This window comes from Borostomias antarcticus, assembly GCF_949987555.1.
Source record: "Borostomias antarcticus genome assembly, chromosome: 9".
NCBI lineage: Eukaryota > Metazoa > Chordata > Actinopteri > Stomiiformes > Stomiidae > Borostomias > Borostomias antarcticus.
The window spans coordinates 9,363,763-9,383,917 of record NC_140242.1 but is presented as its reverse complement, the minus strand read 5'-3'; the positions used below and the strand labels follow the sequence as shown (position 1 = coordinate 9,383,917).

Sequence of the window (20,155 nt, the reverse complement as noted above, 5' to 3'; positions counted from 1 at the left end):
TGGGTCTTCTGTATTTTTTACTGGAAACCTTGTCCCTTCTGGCATGAAAGTCAGAACCGTGTTTAGACTTGGTTTTAAAATGCGTTTTGGACGATCAGATCACAAATGGACAATGAGACACATCGCTGTTTACACCTGTGTCTATCATGCGTCTCCAAATGTGCCCAGCTATATAGTAACCGTAGTAACTCACTCACTGCTCCCTGCGTGCGCGTTGCATAGCTGTTCCATGTAAACAAATCAATAATCAGTCGGTTTGACTTCGAGCAGATAAATGAAAAAGTGTGCATGAAAGCATCCAAATATATGTTTGAAGAACTAATGTACATAGTAGGACTATTTCAACTGTTTCGATTGATAGGACAAGTAATTCGCAACTTGCAAAAGAATGTAGGATAAGGCGAAAAAGGAGAAAAATGATCCTGCATTGAGGACATTGAGTTTTCCTGTTGTGTCTTTGTCGGGGACGCATCAGGATGCATTAGCATTTAGACTACTAAAGATACTGTATGTGGTCAAATGCATCCCAGACCACCTCGGCAAGTGGTTTGAGGAAACGTTTCACAACGTGTTTTGGTGGTCGTTTGCACTGTAATGGATTTTAACTGATCTAGTCAAAAAGGATTTACCAAGATTCGCTCAAACAGGTTAAGTCTGGTTTATTGAGAAAACATACGAGCGCAAGGACTTCCGGACAACGCACATGAGTGGTTGATCCAAAGAAGTGCCGCCCCCTGGTCTTGCGCTGCCTTATATTCAAGCAAAACACAGGTATGGCGCTCCGGGATGTGATTGGCTAACCCATTGTACGTCATATTAAATGGCAGGCGTCATCAACAGTGGTCGAGAATACAGACACTTGACATGAGAAAAGGCGGTAATTTCTTGAAGAGACAAAGGGACAAAGGATGGTTATTCTGGAGTAGACAGATTTCTAGGTGTGTTGACCTCCTGGAGGTCATCCTGTCATGAATTAGGTTAGCACAGCTATGTGAAAGGTTGAGGGAGGTGGTGAATTACAAAAGGAGGTGATGAAACTATAATTTCTATGACAGCACTTGTATTTAGCACTGTCCACTTTAGATCTGATCGTCCAAAACACATTTAAAAACCAAGTCTAAACAGGTTCATACACAGTTCCTGAAGCTAACTGCCCTCGTGATCACGTTCTGCTTCTGTACTTGTTGACCCCTGGGCTGACCTTTAACCCCCAGAGCTCCAGACCCACTTCGGGCCGGCTTCGGAGTGTGAGGGGCCAGAGAAAGAGGACGAGGTGGACGAAGAGGAGGAAGCGGAGTTCGGCCCCGTGCTGGTCACTCCGGCAGATGACCCCGGGGTGACCGCCGACCCCGTGGGCTCGGGGGCCGGCGTGCTGAACTCCGTTCACTCCCATGAGCCTCAGCGCTCGCACCACCCGCTGGGGGCGCAGCTGGGACGACTCAAACAGGAGACCAACAGGTACACGCACGCACACACACACACACACACACACACACACACACACACACACACACACACACAATAACTAACTAACACACACAGTGGCGTGCACAGACATTTTGGGGGGCAGGTGCTCAGTGAAAAATTAGGGCACCTTGTGCGGCGAGATGTTGACGGGGAGGGGGCTGCTGACAGATAATTTGTATTTTGATTGTCGCGCGAGTTGTTGACGGGGGGGGGGGGGGGAGGTGCTGACAGAGTTTTTTGATTGTGCGCCAGTTTAAGTATACTGATAGCTTCACATGCTGTACCAACAACAAATTCTACCGACATTGGTCGTGTGGTGGACATCATTACGTTAAATCCATTAATTGATTATGACTAGCGTCTAGCTTGTTTAGCAGGTGGGCAGTTGGCTAATTGAGGCTCAGCTGTTTGGTGCTGTATGAGACTTACTTCACAACAGAGACAAATAAATGCAAGTTATAATTTGGCAACTGAGGCTTAGGGAGCAAACAATACACTTGTTTTGTTTATGTGTTCCCTGGCTGGTTAGCTGTCATCACTCGGGCACTCTGGATGGGGAAAGGGCAGGGGAGGAGGTGTGTGTGCTGTGCTGCTGCAGCGCGCCTCCGTTTGTGTTCGCTTTTCGCGTTTACCGTTGACAAAGGAAGAGAGGGAGGGGAGGGGCACGGCTGTGCGTGCGGGGGGGGGGGGGGGGGGGGCAAAATTACAACGCATTTTGGGGCATTATTATTACACGCTTTTAATCGAGAATTGATCGATGTCACCATGGGCCACATACAGTAGGCCTACACTGAAAAAAAATACCAAAATAAAAAGCTCTAGCACCACCTCGTCTCTGTGCACGTCCCTGAACACACACACACAATTTTGAGAGTGTATGCTGTGCTGCCCCCTGCAGGCTGCTGGGGGAACTGCTGCAGAGGGAGAGAGAGTACCAACAGGTCCTGAAGTCCACACTACAGCAGAGAACACATGACCTGGAACTGGCCAGGGTCAGACACAGACCCCCAGGTAACACACACACACAACCCCAGGTAACACACACACACACACACACACACACAGGTAACACACACACACCCAGGTAACACACACACACACACACACACACCCACACACACACACACACACACACACACACACAGGTAACACCTCCCCCCCGAGGTAACACAGACCCAACTGCCATCAACTGATACATTTGAAATGCTACTGACAGACTGACTAAAGGCCGTTTCAGATGAGGAGTGATATCCGCGCATTGTAATTCATTTTCAATGAGAGAGGCTTTTTGGGATCCGCCTATCTGGAGCGGCAAGCGGGCGCGACCCCGTGAAATTGTCGCACGCGTGCTCGTTTCGTGCACACGCCCGCCCGCGACAAGAGCTGAATTGTAGTCAGCTTTCTCTGCTGCGCGCAGGACGTGTGCGTCCCCAGCTGATCCGAGCGAGAACGCAGGCAGAATATCGCTCCCCGTCTGAAACGGCCTTAACTCAGCCACTCCCTCAATCAGTGAATCCCTCCCCGTTCTCTCTCTCTCTCTCTCTCTCTCTCTCTGTCACTCAGACGTCCCTCCTCCTTCTATCTTTCACATCCCAGCTGACCACGAGCCTGACAAGCAGCTCACTGATTGGCTGAAAGACCAGGGGGCGGACCCTGACACAGTAGACAAGGTTAGATAAGATAATACAGTGGTTCAGTGGTTGTGTGGCGGTCGGACCGTGGGCCGTGTGGTTGCGGTGCGGCTGTACCTGTGGTGGTGGTTGAGTTTCCTGTCCGTTCTGTCTCAGTTTGTGATGGAGGACTATACGCTGAGCGATGTCCTCCACGACATCACTAAGGAGGACCTTCGCTACCTACGGCTACGGTAATTCATGTGTGTGTGTGTATGTGTGTGTGTGTGTGTGGGTGTGTGTGTGTGGGGGGGGGGGGGCACTCGAGTGTACACGATAACTTAAAACAACTTGTTACAGTATTTCATTATGTACATTATTTTGTTTGTGTGTTTGTACTGTGTATGTGTATATTTCTTGTCAAATGTGAACACAAATAAAGATATTAAAATGTGTGTGTGTGTGTGCGTGTGTGTGTTCTCGTGTGTGTGTGTGAGTGTGCGTGTGTGTGTGTGTGTGTGCATGTGTGTGTGAGTGTGTGTGTGTGTGAGTGTGTTTGTGTGCGTGTGTGTGTGCGTGTGCTTGCGTGTGTGTGAGTGTTTGTGTGTGTGTGTGAGAGTGTTTGTGTGTGTGTGTGTGTGAGTGTGCGTGTGTATGTGTGTGTGCGTGTGTGTGTGCGTGCGTGTATGCGCCTGCGTGTGTGTGTGTGTGTGTGTGTGTGTAGTGGGGGGGTGCTGTGTCGGGTCTGGCGTGGGATTCAGAGGCACAGAGAGAGGGAGAGGCAGAGAGACGACAATCGCCATGACGACGCATGACACGACAGCTGGACTGAGGAGGACTGTCTTGCACAGACGCCCGCTACTCCCTACCTTTGTCTACCTACTGAGCCTCTCTCTCTCCCTCCTCTTTCCCTCCCCCCCTCTCTCTCTATATATATAACTCTCTCCCTCTTTCACTTGAATTGAGGGAATGAAGTGTACAATCATTTTACTCTGCCCATGCTGTACTGTATGTCTGTATGCCCGGGTCATATTATACAGATGAGTGACAGATTAAAGGAAAAAGCATTATATTACATTACAGTAATTTAGCTGACGCTTTTATCCAAAGTGACTTACAATAATTTAATGTAGGCAAAGCCAATGTACTACTACTTGCCAGAACTCACAAGTCCTTTCTAAAACAAGAGACTAAGAGCAAAACCAACAGAAAGGGTCTTAGTGAGGTATTGGGCCACCATGAGCCGCCAGAACAGCTTCAGTGCGCCTTGGCATAGATCCTGGAAGTCTCTGGGACTCCACTAGAGGGATAACACACTTTTCCCTCGGAAAGATGTTCCCTCATTTGGTGTTTTGATGATGGTGGCGGAGAGCGCTGTCTAACACCGTCGGTCCAAAATCTCCCACAGGTGTTCAACTGGGTTGAGATTTGGTGACTGTGAAAGCCATATTCACATCATCGTTTTCATACCCTTCAAACCATTCAGTGACCCCTCGTGCGTGTGTGGACATGTTTCACCATAGGATAAAAGTGAACACAGAATAACTTGGTAATGATTTCCAGTGACCCCTCCCTCTAAGGGGACAAGTGGACCCAAACCGTGCCAGGAACCCCCCCCCCCCGCCCACACACACACAGTATAGCAGAGCCTGTGGACCTCCTCTCTGTAGGGGTCAAGCATTCAGGCCTGTACTGTTCTCCTGGCCTACGCCACACACGCACACCCCAAATCGTCAAGAATATAGTGGATGACTCATCATCTGACCAGATCACTTTTTCCCACGTCTGTAGACCAGCTCCCACGGTTTTTGCTCTCTCTCACATGTACATTCGACTTTGCTGACACAAGTCTGATCACGTCCTACGCTGATGTTCCCCGTCGCCTGAGGAAGAGCTGCTCTGCTGTTTCCCCTCACATATCTAATATCAACTCATAGAACCTGTGCTTTCGACCACAGTTTCCTGTTTACTGATGACTATTGACTTTCTCATGGATCTAAATGAGGATGTTACTTTAGTCGCTGCTCCTGTTGAAACACTGGACAGTTGAATAGACGAAGGTCCCGCCATCGTAATAATGAACCCTCTTTCAAAGTCACTTGGATCTTTTCCTCCTGCCACCTTGATCCGAAGTCAACTGAGTTATACATGTCCCAGAGCACGATAGGATGTTGTTGACTTTCGTTGTCTTTTATTATTGTCCTTATTCAGCTCTGGGTTGTGTTTTGATTTCAATAAAATACAGCCCCCAATCTCTCACAATACCACACAGTCCAGTGTCCCTTTTCTGATGTATTCCAAATGAATCTCCAACACGGGATTTGAGCGACAATCAAAAGCTGTTTATTACAGAAGGTTATAGCATACCAAAAGACGATGGCATCTTGTCTAATGTCATGCCTGTCTGTATGGCTGTCTGGCCCAAATCAAAGCATCTGAGCTCGATGAGCTCGGGGCGTTCCACCCGCCCAGGATCAGGCTAAACCACGACATTTCTCTGAAAACAGCCATTTTCATCAATGTTATCTGCTTAATTGTATCCTGCAGTACACCTGTATGGAAGCATCTGCATTCGTTATCTTTCTCCATTCTTTTATTCAGGTTTTTCCTTTAATTTGTCATCTGTCTGTGTGTGACTACCCATACTGTATCTACTGTATGTGTATATAATGTGTGTGTGCGTATTTGTGTGTGCGCGCGTGTGTGTGTGTGTCTGGGTGTATGTGCGTACTCTTCACACCGTGCGTGCCTAGAGGTTTGAGCAACCATGTACTCTGTACACTGTATCTCACCCAGTTTCTACATACTGACTGACTCTGGTTGTCTGGGTGTCATACAGTAACCATTGTTTTTTATGGAGTCTTTATTTGACCACATTGTAGGTTTCTGTTGTCCGAATGAACACTGGCCAATAGAAGCAGCAGACTGTGGTGAAGTACAGACTCCCTTGCAGACGTATCAGTGCAGACATACAGTATCTGGGAGTGTTCTTTATAGCTTTCTCTATTGTGTCTCTTTATCATGGTCTCTTTCTTTTTATTCCGCTTCATCAAATGTTGTGTATTCAAATCTGTTCAAATCTACTTCAAGTGCCTTTGTATTTAATCTTGTATCTATGGTCAAATGTGTGTCTTATCATTTCTCACAGCTCGGATAAAAGCTAGCCCAAACCAATCCTGGCGTCGGTGGTTCTGTTCTTGCCCGTCTCAAGTTGTCTGTTTGGAATTTGTCTATGAGTGTTGAAGGATTAACATACGTATATATATACTACGTACTGTATCTCTAGTTTCGTCTGGAATGGGAATTCAGTTCATGGACATTCACCTAAGTACGTGCTCGCACACACACACATTTTATTTTTGTGTGTTGGCTGTAGACTTCTAGAAGAGGGAATCCTTTTTGTCACTCCCTTCCTCTGTCCCTGCTGGCGTTGTTGACCTGCAGTTCTATGTTGTTACCACAAGAGGCAGTGGTCCAAGAACATCAAAAGAAAAAGACTCCACAGATTTCCCAGGTCAGTGGTGGCCGAGTGGGTAGTGCGCGAAGGTTGTGAGTTCAATCATTGGTGTGGACATACCAAGGTACCTGATATATTTTGTCACTGGATGTAGCAGTCCCTTGAATGAATGAATAGTCTTGACTGATGATCACAGATTTATTTTACGTAGTAATCAATGAAAACCACCGTAAGAACTGTAATGATTACAGAAAAGAAAGGATTAGTTTGCATACTATACATTATTCTACACACACGTGAGCTAGCAACCGAAACATAAGCTAAAACAGGCTTGCATACACACGGAGCTAACTAGCTAAACAATCAATCACTGAAATGATAGTCTCGTGAGTAGAATAACCAGTGTTGTGAAATACATTTAACAACTGGTCAGTTGATATGTTGCACAGCAATCGAGCAGGACAATGTCATTAGGGCTAGGTTAGGTAGCTAGCAAAGTCAGCTTGCCCAGCTGGTATGGTTATAGGCGCATTCCTATGGGATAGCTTAGTAGTTTGTGATTTAGCAATGGTTTGACTAATCACTAGATCAATATTTTCAGTTGGGGATAGGACTACAACACCACCTGTGCTGTGGCACCAGGAATCTGCTCTGACCACTGTTTTTATTCACCACCATATCATGTTATTATGCAGATTAAATGTACTGTATGTCTACGCGACCCAAAAAAGGCTTTATATAAATGTTATTTTTGGCCAATATTTGAATGCACTATTTGAATGCACTATCTCCCTTCTGTTCTGTTGCAGCTTTGATGCTGGGATGCCTGGTGTGGTTGAGGCCAGAGAACATCGTGATGCAACACCAGTCAGGTGTCGGCTGCTGTGCAACGCTGATGTCCAGCCCCCCCAAAGATGGTCTTCAGGTGCAAGCCCCACCCGGACAGGACATGGCCAGACAGCAGTATCTGATCATGGATGGCTGTGACTGTCCATGATATAGGCAGTGCAATTACATAACATGTCAAGTATACTGTACAGTAGTGCAGAGTAAGTTCTCTATTGTATAGACAAGGTGTTCAATTGCTCAAGTGTTGTCAGGTGTTGATTCAAGTGATAGTGTACAGTAGTGCAGAGTCAGTTGTCTATTGTATAGACGAGGTGTTCAATTGCTCAAGTGTTGTCAGGTGTTGGTTTGAGTGTACAGTGGTGCAGAGTCAGTTGTTTATAGTACTCTGGTTGTACTATACATAGGTGCTCACTCTAATTATAACAATGGCACACATTACACCCCCTGGACCAACAAGTGAACATGTGACACCTTGTCTATACAACAACTGACTATGCATCACTGTACACTCGAACACTCGAACCAACACCATGACAACACTTGAGCAATTGAACACCTTCTATACAATAGACAACTGACTCTGTACTACTGTATACATGTACATTACATGCCTCTCTTCTTTACAAAGATGGTCACAACCACAACATGTCCTGAGAGCACATGCAAAATAACAACTTATGGCTACTTTTAATGTGCATGTCTATATGTTTAATAAAGCATTTAGGAAAAGTTTAAATCAAGACTTGCGTATTACCTATTCTGTTGAGTACTATGTTTACAATTGTTCATTCATGATATTATTACAATTGACCTTTCAAGTGTGCCTACACTTAGGTTACTTAGCTAATAACCATTTTAATTACTATTTACTTCTAAGGGCAAATACTTTACTTTCATATCTTCATATCAATATAATATCAAGATCCTAGTAGATGTCCAAATAACACACTGTGTCCTGGGTCTACTTATTCACCACCTAAAGGGAAGTGCAAAACAGCAAGTCATTACCTTTATCCAGAAACAAAAGTTGAACCCATTGCAGCAAAATAGCTAACATTACAGGAATCATCAGTGTAACTGCTTTAGCCACTGACACTGAATGTTATGGAAGCTGCTGCTAGTTGTTGTGAGCCCATGAGCTTACTGGCTATCCCTCTCTCATTGTGCTGGATTAGCATTGGAAGCATTGGAACTGATGTGTCCAGGTGACAAGACCCATCTTTATTTATCAGACATTACCGTCCTACCAGTCCCGCACAGAAACAAGCCAGCCAACACACATAAGCCAGGCTTGACCTGGCCTGGTTTTATTACACAAGTTTATTTCCTCTAGATACAGTATGCTAAGAATGTGTCCAGGACACTCCCACACAGCTCCCACAGGTTTGGGTATAGTTTACAGTGCAGTGTGTGAGTGTATGTGAATAATCCATGACAGAGTCACCTTGTCAATTAATGACATGACAGTTTTGAAACACATTACATTCAGAGAGCACTATTTAAGTGATGCATCACTACTTTTGTACACAACATTTTATTAAAACATGTAGCAATCCCATCAGCAGTACAAAAAGAACATTGATACAACGATCTAACTCTGATTCAAAACTGATGTTTGTGTGTGTGTGTGTGTATCAATGCTTTGTGTTTGTTTGTGTGTGTGTGTGCGTGTGTGTGAACGTGTGTGCGCCAGGACCCTCAGACTCTTGTCTTTCTGCGGTCGTGGTTGCGGTTCTTTTTGGGTCTCGGGTGTTTCTGTCCTCCGCTGCGGGGTCACATGAACAGGTGACAACAGGTCACTCCTCTCATCGCATGTCTTCACTTTCTCCCCACATTCCACCAGCGTTACTGTACATTTGTGTGGTATACATGTGTGTGTGTGTATGTGTGCGTGTGTGTGTATATGTCTGTGTGCGCGTCCTACCAATGATTTTTGAGCAGCTTGCGAATCCTCCCGGCATGGGGGTTCACACACACTCTGGTTCCTTTCCTTGTCACCAGACTGAAACACACACACACACACCCTGATCATTGCCCAAACATGAGGACTACTGCTACAGTAGTAGTATTGTATGAAAAGACGGCTGGGGGGAGACAGAATAAAAAAACAGAAAGAAGAAAAAGCCTCTTCCTTGTTCTGGCCCTGAGACAGCCAGCGTCACTCGCTCTTATCGAAGGCTGTACTGACGATGACCGGGAACCACAGTCACTTCACTTACTCTAGATTCAGTAAATGAATAAGATAGACAGTTTATTTTGCTATATGTAACTGTATGTAACTAACTGTATGTAAGTACGGCTACATTGGAATTATTGCCATCGCTTGTCTTCACAATAATAATGAATTAATCAGTTCCTCATTCCAGTCCTAGCTACTGTACTCAGCTAGACAAACAGTTCCCAAACTGGCAATTTACTATCCGTCATCTAGCAGTCTGTCAGTATCATGACTGTCTGTTTCCATGATATAGGCAATGCAGTTAAATAACATTCAAGTATACAGCTGTGCAGAGTCAGTTGTTGTCTATTCTATAGGCAAGAGTCAATTGTTGTCTATCATAATATGTAACGTTATATTATAAGCAAGGTGTTTAAGTGTTCAATTGTAAATGCATTTATTTCACTTTGGATGAAGGTGTCTGTTAACTAAATGTAAACATGGAAGAGCGGAGTGAGAGGCAGAAAGCTGTGGGGCAGTAGATACGGTAGGGGCAATAGATGAGCTGTCTGCTCTGGTCTCACATGCGGGCGTTGATGTTGCACTTCAGTCTGGTGTCCTGTTCCAGACAAGCCACCACAGCGCCCAGCCGGACTAGAGTCCGCACTCCTGAGGGGCTGAAGTAGCTAGTGCAGCACCGCTGGGGGGCTGTAACACACACAAGCACATGAATACACATGCACAAACACCCACACAGGCACACACATACAATCACACACACACACACACACACACACACACAAACACACATAAATACACATGCACAAACAACCACCCACACAGACACACATACAAGCACATACCGTACACACACAAACAGACACACACACACACACACCTGATATGACAGAACTAGGACATGCTCCTTGTTAAATTACAGCAGAGTAAGTATCACCACGACAACCACAGCACTGGAAGATATTCCTCAGCCACATGAACAAACTAAACATCTTGATGGCGGCGGACGCCGGACAGTGAAACCTGCGTCGGAGAAAGCCCATGGCCAGCTCTACTAAAGTGAAATGCAGGTGTCTCTTCTGCTCACCCGTCATTCTACAGATGTGCAGAAGTTGGACAGTGAAACCTACCTGCAGCAAATCAACCTGTGCAGTTAATGGATAGTGAAACCTACCTGCAGCCTGGGCAGAGTTCTGAGTGGTGGCGGCCATGAGGGCCAGCCACAGAACGGCCAACAGAAGAGCAGAGAGCAGCCTCATGTTCAGGGAGGACAGGAGGAAGGGATGGATGTGGACGGAGAGCAGGAAGCGAGTGAATGAGGAAAATAAGTAACAGGATGATAAAGGTACACCACACCTGACTTCTGGGAAAGAGATGGGATTTCAGGGAGGGGGAGCTCCCGTTTCTGTGTGTGTGTGGTGTAAATTGTGATGTAAGGGGTGTGAGTTTGTGCGGGCGTGTCTGTGTGAATTGTGTGGGTGTGATGTGAGTTTGTGCGTGTGTGTGGGGGGGTTTGTATGTGTGTGGGGGGGGGTTGTGTGTGTGGTGTGGGTATGTGTGTGTGCGTGTGTGTCATCATGCTGTCGCACACACACTCTGATTGGGCCTCATTCACGAACCGTTCCTGCCCCCCCCCCCCCCTAGTCCTAGTCCCTCTAGCCCATCTAGTCCCTCTAGTCTAGCTGCTCTGGTTCCCTCTGCTCCCTCCTTGTCTCTCACCTGCTCCTCCTTCTTTTCTCCTGTTCTCCCTGTGTATTTAAGGCCTCATGTTTCCTATGACCTGGTTGATCCATTGTCAAGTGTTTCTCCCTGTGCTCCTCATGTTTTGCCATTTTGTGAGAATTAGAACCTGTATTGCAGCCTGCTCTGCCTGCCTCTCCCTCTGCATCCTTGTCTTCAACCACCCACTAACACTAACAGGCTATTTTTAGAGCTCTTTGAGTCACTATTTTTAGCTAGACTATAAATATATTGCAATTTCTGTGACGTTGGTGTGTACCTGGGTGGAGATTGATGAGGGCCATTTCCTGGGCGGGATCTTTACATGAGTTCATCAGGAGATTATCTGCATTTGATAACTGTGGCCTGATGTCTGGTCTGTTGTATGACATGTATACAGAGACAAGGTGAACCAGGAATTCTACAATAAATACAGTAATACACGCGCACTAGACTAACCATTTATTAGCAAAATAATTACTTAGATCAATCAAACAATGTGTTAGATCAATCCTAAATATACCTTCAATTGAGCTGAAAAGTAGAAAGGTAAGAAGGTACACCATCTCCCCAAAGGAAATGTAACATGAAGACAATGTGCACAGGAGCTTGTAAGATAACACTGGCTTCATAACTGGTAGGGAATGCCTCTCCTGTGATGGTGACAAAGACGACAGGAGACAGAATGTGACATTGGACGTAGGAGGAACAGATTGTGGTCACAGTGTGGCCTGCTATCTGAAAGAAAGAAAGAAAGAAAGAAAGAAAGAAAGAAAGAAAGAAAGAAAGAAAGAAAGAAAGAAAGAAAGAAAGAAAGGAAAAAGAGAAAGAAAGAAAAAGAAAGTACAGTAAGTATGTAAGTAAGTAGCCTTGAGAACCAATGGTTCTGGAGCCTAGTGGCCCATAGGATAGGAGCCAATCTCCTGATTCCTTAGCGTGAGGCAGCTTGATGTACAAACACCCCCCCTGGACATGATGCTACCTGAGCCACCAAAATAAACTGTTAAGAGTAACACGGTGGATTTCACAGTCTGGAATGTTTCGATTTTTCCTACCCCCTTGTTGAATAAGTAATTACTTGTCTGAGATATGACCAAACCACACAGCCCTGAAGATGCATCATATTCCATGAACAGATATGTAACCACCATGTGGGTGGAGGGAGCCTGACCACAGTGCGGGCCAGATCACCTCAGATTCACCTCCCAGTCTCTTCTCTGGTTCAAGTAGTCTCATGTGTCCTGCTCAGTGGGTACAGGTCCTGTGTACCTCAGAACGATTCACTGAGAATGGCTCCTCACACAGACAGTCACTTCTGAATAAAACAAACGCAAGTAATAAGAATAAGAGGTGCCTCTGTCTCAAACATTTACTATCCAGAGGCTGAGTAACTTCACACCCCTGCCGGAAGAAAGCGAACATTCCTGCCTTTATCTTCCTGCCAACAGACAGGTAGAGAGCAGGGGGAGAAATTTCTACATCTCCTTGAGAGTGCGCACACACACACACACACACACACACACACACATACACACACACACACGCACACACACTCTTGTTCACCTGACAAAGAGAAAAAGGCTTGGTTGTAGAATGCTCAACATAACCTACCACACCTTACACAACAACACACACCCACCCACACACACACAGACACTGCACTAACCCTTATCACCTGATCAACGTGCGCAAACAGACCGGGGGGCAGTTATTCCATGGCTCAATAACCATTCTGGGGAAAACCCCACAGTTTGTGTACTTAAAGGAGTGCACTCTCTTTCTCTCACATACTCTCACTCCCTCACACACTCTCAGACTCTCTCTATCTCTCTCTCACACACATACACGCACACACACACACACCTCCTCTCTCTATTATTCACCGCACACACACACACCTCTTAGAAGCATGTCTGGAGGCAGGTTGTGTTCTCTGGCCGTGCTGTGCTCTGTTCTCATCTACACCCTGGTCTCTCCCTCAGCGTCAGGTGAGTGCTTCACTGCGTCTGTCCCCACTGATAATGTCATCTTCCTCTAGGCAAAGTATACTGTGTTTACTACTGGTCTTTTTTTTATATATTTTTGTCGCACACACCCTAACCCTAACCAAGGGCCTGTCTCTTTCTGTGTGCGTGTGTGTGTGTGTGTGTGTGTGTGTGTGTGTGTGTGTGCGCGCGCGTGTGTGTGCAGCAAGCTGCTGTTTGAAGTACTCACGGAAACTGCCGCCATGTCACCGACTGACGGGCTACACCATCCAAGCAATCACGTCCGTCTGTGACCTCAACGCTGTGATGTGAGTTGACCCTCCCACCAGAACAACCTCCCATCTTCACCCAGTATAGATAAAATATGATAAGACAACTTTATTGTCCAACCAAGGTCGGAAATTCTTTGGTCTCATCACAGGGTACAAGAGAAAATATAAGCCTGTAGGCTATACTGTAAGTGTGTAGCAATGGTGTGTCCGAAGGTATACGTGTGTGTATGTGTGTGTGTGTGTGCTGTGTAGACAGATGTGTGTGAGAGATATTTACATCTGGCTCACTCGTCCTTTCTGTCACCATTCAGCTTCCATACCAGAGGGGGGAGGTTTGTGTGCGCCCAACCCTCCAATAAGCCTACCCTGAACAGGATACGGTGCCTGTGAGTAGCGCCTGCCTGGCGTCATGTTTTCCTGGGTGTGTGCGAGTGAGAGAAAGAGAGAAGCGTGTACAGTGTGCCAGACGAGGATGAATTTAGAGCTTAGAAACACATGTACATGTAGGCTACATGCAGTACATGTATGTTTGGTGACGTACCGTAATAGATATGCATATGTTGGATGTTTTGCCAGGAGCCGGAGACAGGAGAAAGCAGCCTGACATTCCACTGTGGAGACACACACACAACCTGCCAGCATGGAATTGCAGCACTAAACAATACTTACGTTATAAGCTACTTTCCTCCTTTATAGTACTTTTTTGCCTATTGTACTTAATATATTTTACTAATGTTTTTGTTTTTTTTACATGAGAACTTTAACACTTTAAAAATCTTCATGACTTCAATGTGTATTTGTACTTCTCATGTTCATTCATTGATCTGTTTTATGATCAGTATAAGAAGTAGGATCTTTCCTTTACTTCTGTAGCATGCAGTGCATCAAAACGTTTTCACAGAGTACCACAGATTATGTTGGTGTTCATTTTGACTCTCTCTCCAATTATTCGGGCAGAGATACGGATGTAAAACAAGTAGTACTTTGTTTACCAAAGTTTAAAAAGCTGTGGGTTATAACTGGGTGTCTTAAATAAAACTATTTCATTAAGACTGTGTTCTCTCATTTATTCATTTTTTAAAAAGAAATGTGTTTGCAAGTTATATTACAGTATACTAGATTCAGGCAGAAAAAGCTGTCAAATAAAACACTTTGGCTACAAAATCAGAAATCTTATTTTCATATTTCAGTACACTCAAAAGTTATTTTCCATCACATCAATCATTAAAACATTCTATTATGCAATTCAGAAGAATAGGGAGGGCTGCACTGGGACAATCGTAGTAAGGTTTGTAAGGTTGAAGTAAAAAAACAGGTGCTCCTCAAGGATAGGGCATTTTTGAAGGGAATAGAGGGAGGTAATCCCAAGGCGCTCGTAGATATGCTTCATTAATGTACTAAAAGTTAATTGGAAGGGTACCGAAATATTCAAAACCTGTGTACATGTGCGTGTGCACCTGTGTGTGTTTGTGTGTGTGTGTGCGCGTGCAGGTGTGCGTGCGTGTGTCTGCGAGTCACGTATGTCCGACACGCTGATAGTCACATAGGTCCGACATGCTGAGCAGCGCTCTAACCTGTGCATCTAGCTCTGCAGAGGCTAACTAGCAGCGGAATGGATTTTGCACACACACGTTAGTCTGCTCAGTTAGCAGCTCAGTTCGCTCCGTGCGATGACAGATGGCACAAATCACCCCCCATGGTCTGCGTGCGTGTGAGTGTGTGTGCATTTGCGTGTGCAAGAGTGTGTGTTGTCTCCGGTGCCCTTATACAAGGGTCTGCTCTGCCCCATGTTCAAAGTGTCACTTATCAGCCCACCTGGTTCTCCCCAAGTGTAGGTTTCTGATAGCCTACTTGGGCAGGATGAGAAGAATTGCCCAGTCCGCCTACAGTCTACATCCCAGAGTCCACCTTGCTTCCACCCTCACAGCAGCCCCCCTTTCAATGACCTGAGAAGGGAGATACCGTCAGGGGTCGCTACTGGTTAACGACTGCTCTTCTCCGTGAGATGAATGTTGGTGTGGTTGCTGGGTATGGTTTTAACTAGTATACTTTAGTCCTAAGGGTGTGTCGTTTACTAGCAGAGGCAACCGAGAAGAATTATGACATGGTTCACCTAGCTTTTTGCATGACCTGAAGTACTTACTGTATGTTCCACAAAATGTCTAATCCATTTAATGAACAGGAATAACAGGAGATAATTAACGTTTTATAATGCTCAATATGCGTTTTATTTAGAATAATAGAGAAGAATAGAAATATTGCTAGGCAGATTCATGCAATATATGGGATATAATTATATCAAATCAACATATAATAATGGATAACTGGTTAGAGAGAGAATCTAAAAGATTCTCATAAAATCTTCATAAAAACTCCCTTTACAACCCCGTACCTACAGAACCAAATGGAAAGGACCTTTGATGAAACGATGACCAGTTTTGACTGGTGAGCAAACGCCCTGATCCTGAGTGGATGTGACTCCCTCTTCTCGTGGTTGGATGGTGGGGACTGTGATCCTTTCAGTCCCTCACTCAGCAGTTACCATGACAGTATGTATTTGTTCTTGTGCTCTACTCACCCCTCAACGTCAGTGCTTCATGATGTCCGATCTTAATTTGATAAAGTAAGGTTGAGGTCTGCACACAGCTACTCCACAGGACTATTTATTAGGTAAAAGGTGATAACGTTTCGACCCGTGTGGGTCTTCGTCACGACGGAAAGGAAAAACGTCGGAAAGGAGATTGCTCAGAAAAGTCCCTCGATCATATTGATTTCTTAATGTTACAGCACACAGTCCTTTGAGCTTGTTCCAACTCCAGAATTATGCTTGAAAATTCAGTTACAGAGGAGATTGCCCAGTCTGTTTGTTGCTGGTGGAGAGTATGCGTCACCAGTCCCTCTTCATAGGGGTGGCTCACAGGCTCTTCTCCTTGAACATGTTGGTGCAGAGAAGGATTGCTTCACTCTGATAGTTGTTGTGAAATTTGTCAAAAATTATCTAAAATGTTCTCAGCTCACTCCTCCAAGTCACCCCTTCACATACTACCAGACCGTTACTAATTCACCTAGCAACAGGTCTGGTAGCTCTGTAAGCTTCACACACCGCTAGGCCTTACAGATCATCTTCTTTGTGAACTGACTAAAAATTGTCATTTTAAAAATTGAGGGAAGATAGCAAAGACCTTGCGATCCATCACTCAGAGTAAGTTGTTTGTTCAGTCAAGCTTCATCCAATCCTTCCAATTTGCCCATCGTCCTTCTAAGGCAGGTATTGGGGGACTCACCCCAATTGATGGTAAGGTGGCCAGTACGTTGAAGTCCCAAGATTCTTCCATGTATCAATATTTTATACCCTTCTCTAATCCTACAGTACCTCTCTCCTCCCAGTTTCCTTACATCTCTTAAACATCAACCAACCAAATACAATATGACATCACATCAAGTCATGCTTCATGGTAAGTCAATAGTAATATAATAGTAATATGATTGCTTAGTGCCGAATTTTCCAACATCCCCCTCCCCCTTCGTGCAAATGTAGAAGTGTCCAGTAAATAGGGCTCATTACTCAAATGCAGGCTACTTTGATTAGAGTTACAGCAAGCATACATGGGTTAATCCATCTTAACCTAAACACTAAAATGTTGATTTCTTTTCTATTCATTATTACCTTCTTGAGTTACTTGTGCATCAAGGGTTTGAGCGGGAGAGTTAGTAGACCTCAGTCCTTTTCCAAAAGATCCAGATCTTTTGACATTGTGTGTGTGTGTGTGTGTGTGTGTGTGTGTGTGCATGTGCGCATGTGTGTGTGTGTGTGTGTGTGTGTGTGTGTGTGTCAGGGGCTCTCTAGCCCGGTGAGGAGGGGGTTCTCCTCAGCAGGACCCTCCCTGGTCTGCAGAGCCAGGCGGAGTTTGTGCCAGAAGAGGCCAGTGTTCTGGTGGGCTCTGGGCCAGCTCAGGTAGGTGCGTTTCTTCAGCAGCTTCCTCATGCGGTGGTAGGGAGACAGCTGCTGGGCTGGGATCTCCTCCAGGAACACCAGGATCAACACATCCTTCTGCTCGTCAAACAGACGGAAACTGGGAGGCAGAGAAGCAGATACAGTTGGGTCGGGCGATTTAATTCCGGAGCTGTGTGTTTGTGTGTGTATGTGTGTGTACGAGACCAACCTGGCAACCTGGATCTCTCTGGAGCACCACTCACTCTCTAGGTAGTGGCGGCTGATCACACAGATGGTCTTTCTGCTGCCGTAGATGGCATCTGTGATGTTATCAATGATGGGTTTGCCTGTGGAACAATCATATCACATCTTGAAACAGCAGTTCAGTTCACCTACACATACAATAAAGGCGGGAGACACACCATGGAAAGTGTTGCAACAACATTTATGCACTCTGGGAACTGATCTCTTTACTCATGTACTGTGCACATAATGTACTGTACCCTATACCCACAAACACACACACACACACAAACACACACACACACACACACACACTCACACACACACGCCCCTACCTGGTTGGAAGTCTCGGTGGTGCAGACACAATTTCCAGCCCTGCTCTTCCTCCAGCTGTGGCAGCATCTCTCCCAGAACCCAGGATTCGTCATGGACGTTGTAGGAGACGAAGGCGTCATACTGCTGGAGGCCGTTCTGATGAGGCACTCGCCTTTTCTTCTTCTTGGTGTCAAAGAGGAAAGCCAGGAAGAGATAGTACGCATATACCAAGTGCCATCTCAGAAGGTGAACGGTGAAGGAGCCCACCTGAATGAGGAGGACCACACATGTGGTGGAGATATAGAAGAAGAAGCCTATGTCCAGGGAACAGGAGTGGATGTCCAGGTCCAACAGCTTAGAGCCTTTTAGATTGTTTGGGAAGGTGCATGAATAGTTATGTGCCTCCACCACTTGTGTCTGGTTGCTCTTTTCTGCAAACTCAAGAAACCAAGCATTGCTGCAGTCACAGGTGAAACCATTGCCTTGTAGGTCCAGGTAGGTCAAAGCAGGGAGAGATTCTAGAACGTCTCTGTTGAGTTCAGAGAACTCATTGTACCTCGCCTGCAGGAAACTGAGTTGATTGAGGTTGGCCCGTATGAGGAAATCTAGGGACTGAAGCTTGGTTTGACTCATGTAAAGATTCTCCAGCTTTGGGATTGTGTGAAAAAGCTCTGCAGGGAGATCGAACAGGTGGTTGGTGTTGATTTCTAGAGTCTTCAACTGGGGCGTGTACTTGAAAGTGACTGGGTCCAGGGATGTTATTCGAATATTTTTCGCTCTGAAAACCAATAAGTTTGTCAAACCCTTCAGGAAGTTGGGTGGTAGGTGAGATGTCAGCCTATGATGTTGACTGAAGATGAGCAGGCTGTCAAGAGATGTCAGATTAACAAATGGAGAGGAAATGGGATGGTCTGTGTCATAGTTAATATTATTGTCAAATAGGTTCAGATGTTTAAGGTTTCTAAGGACACTGAACACATTACATCTCAATTGCTTACTGTCAATTTTATTTTGTGCTAGGAGAAGCACTCGTAGGTTGACCAATCCCTCAAAGGCTCCAGTCTTTAGTGTATCGATCTGGTTGCCATCTAAACCCAAATGGTTAAGTGATTTCAAACCTCTAAAGTTTCCTTTGTGGATGGTGTTCAACTTATTGCACCTCAAAAACAGGCCCTTTAGATTTGGCAAAGTTTCCCTGAAAGCATCTCCCAACGTTTGGATGCAGTTATTCCCAAGTGACAATATTTCCAACTCTTTCAAATCTTGAAAAACACAGGCCTGGAGGTGTGAGATGCCATTATAGGAAACCAACAGCTCTCGCAGTCGTGTAAGATTGGCAAAATCTGAGCAGCCGAGGCTTGTGATGTTGTTGTGAATAAGATGCAATGTTTTCAGGGTTGTAAGATTCCTCACGGCCCTCGGCACAGAAGACAGCTTGTTGTTGCTCAGTTTTAGAGTCCCCAGACGTTGCATTGATCTGAACGAGTTCCCGGACACATTACAGATAGTATTATCTGTGAAGTCCAGCCAAGTCACCTGGCCACATGACTGCAGCAGATCCCCGGAGACAACTCCCATCGCGCAGTGTCTCAGTTGGATGTAGGTCAGTGAAGGGATACGACATGCAGAGTCAATAACGGCACCAATGTTATCAGCTACATCTTTCAGACTCAGATATGCTAACGAGGAGTTGAGACTCTGCAGAATCGTGGCTTCCAAAGACATGTGGACGCTACTCAGGTTGACACTGGCGACATTCCTCAGGAACGTCTTGTTCTGTACATCCCAAATCATGCCCTTCTTTTGACAGGAGTCGACAAGGTTTAACGTGACTAGGTTAGGAAAAATGTCTGCTGTAATCCTGAAGACTTTAAGTGGATTATGTGATATGTCCAACACCTTCAGTCCCAAGGATGTGTTTGCAATTTCCCACGACTGAAAAGAAGTCAAATTGTTATTCCCAACGTACAACTCCTTCAAGTGTGGCCTGCTTTTTAAGATTGGCTGGATTTTCTGTACAGTACATATGTGGTTATTTCCCAGATCCAAAACCTGTAATTGTGAGAGGAACTGAAAGGCTGACGTTTCTATGACTGTGATGTTGTTCATGTAGAGTTGTAGATAAAGG

General features: G+C 45.4%; 2 protein-coding genes across 2 annotated transcripts in view; one reads left to right on the top strand and one right to left on the bottom strand.

Annotated features, from left to right (window-relative positions):
* map3k15 (mitogen-activated protein kinase kinase kinase 15) overlaps positions 1 to 3,892 on the top strand; it is a gene marked incomplete at both ends in the record, with an annotated part of 28,489 nt that extends 24,597 nt beyond the window's left edge. Inside the window, 5 exons of the mRNA XM_084442829.1 lie at positions 1,215 to 1,458; positions 2,366 to 2,478; positions 3,031 to 3,137; positions 3,255 to 3,331; positions 3,802 to 3,892. Of these exons, the coding sequence (XP_084298955.1) occupies positions 1,215 to 1,458; positions 2,366 to 2,478; positions 3,031 to 3,137; positions 3,255 to 3,331; positions 3,802 to 3,892 (632 nt within the window). The remainder of the gene's footprint in view (positions 1 to 1,214; positions 1,459 to 2,365; positions 2,479 to 3,030; positions 3,138 to 3,254; positions 3,332 to 3,801) is intronic.
* Positions 3,893 to 17,367: 13,475 nt separating this feature from the next.
* Positions 17,368 to 19,821, bottom strand: LOC311312821 (toll-like receptor 13; the record flags this gene model as incomplete). The annotated part of the gene is made up of 4 exons (XM_084442828.1): positions 17,368 to 17,608; positions 17,699 to 17,816; positions 18,048 to 18,892; positions 19,712 to 19,821. The coding sequence occupies 4 exons, from the start codon at positions 19,819 to 19,821 to the stop codon at positions 17,368 to 17,370; spliced, it is 1,314 nt and encodes a 437-aa protein (XP_084298954.1).
* Between the last annotated feature and the right edge of the window lie 334 nt (positions 19,822 to 20,155).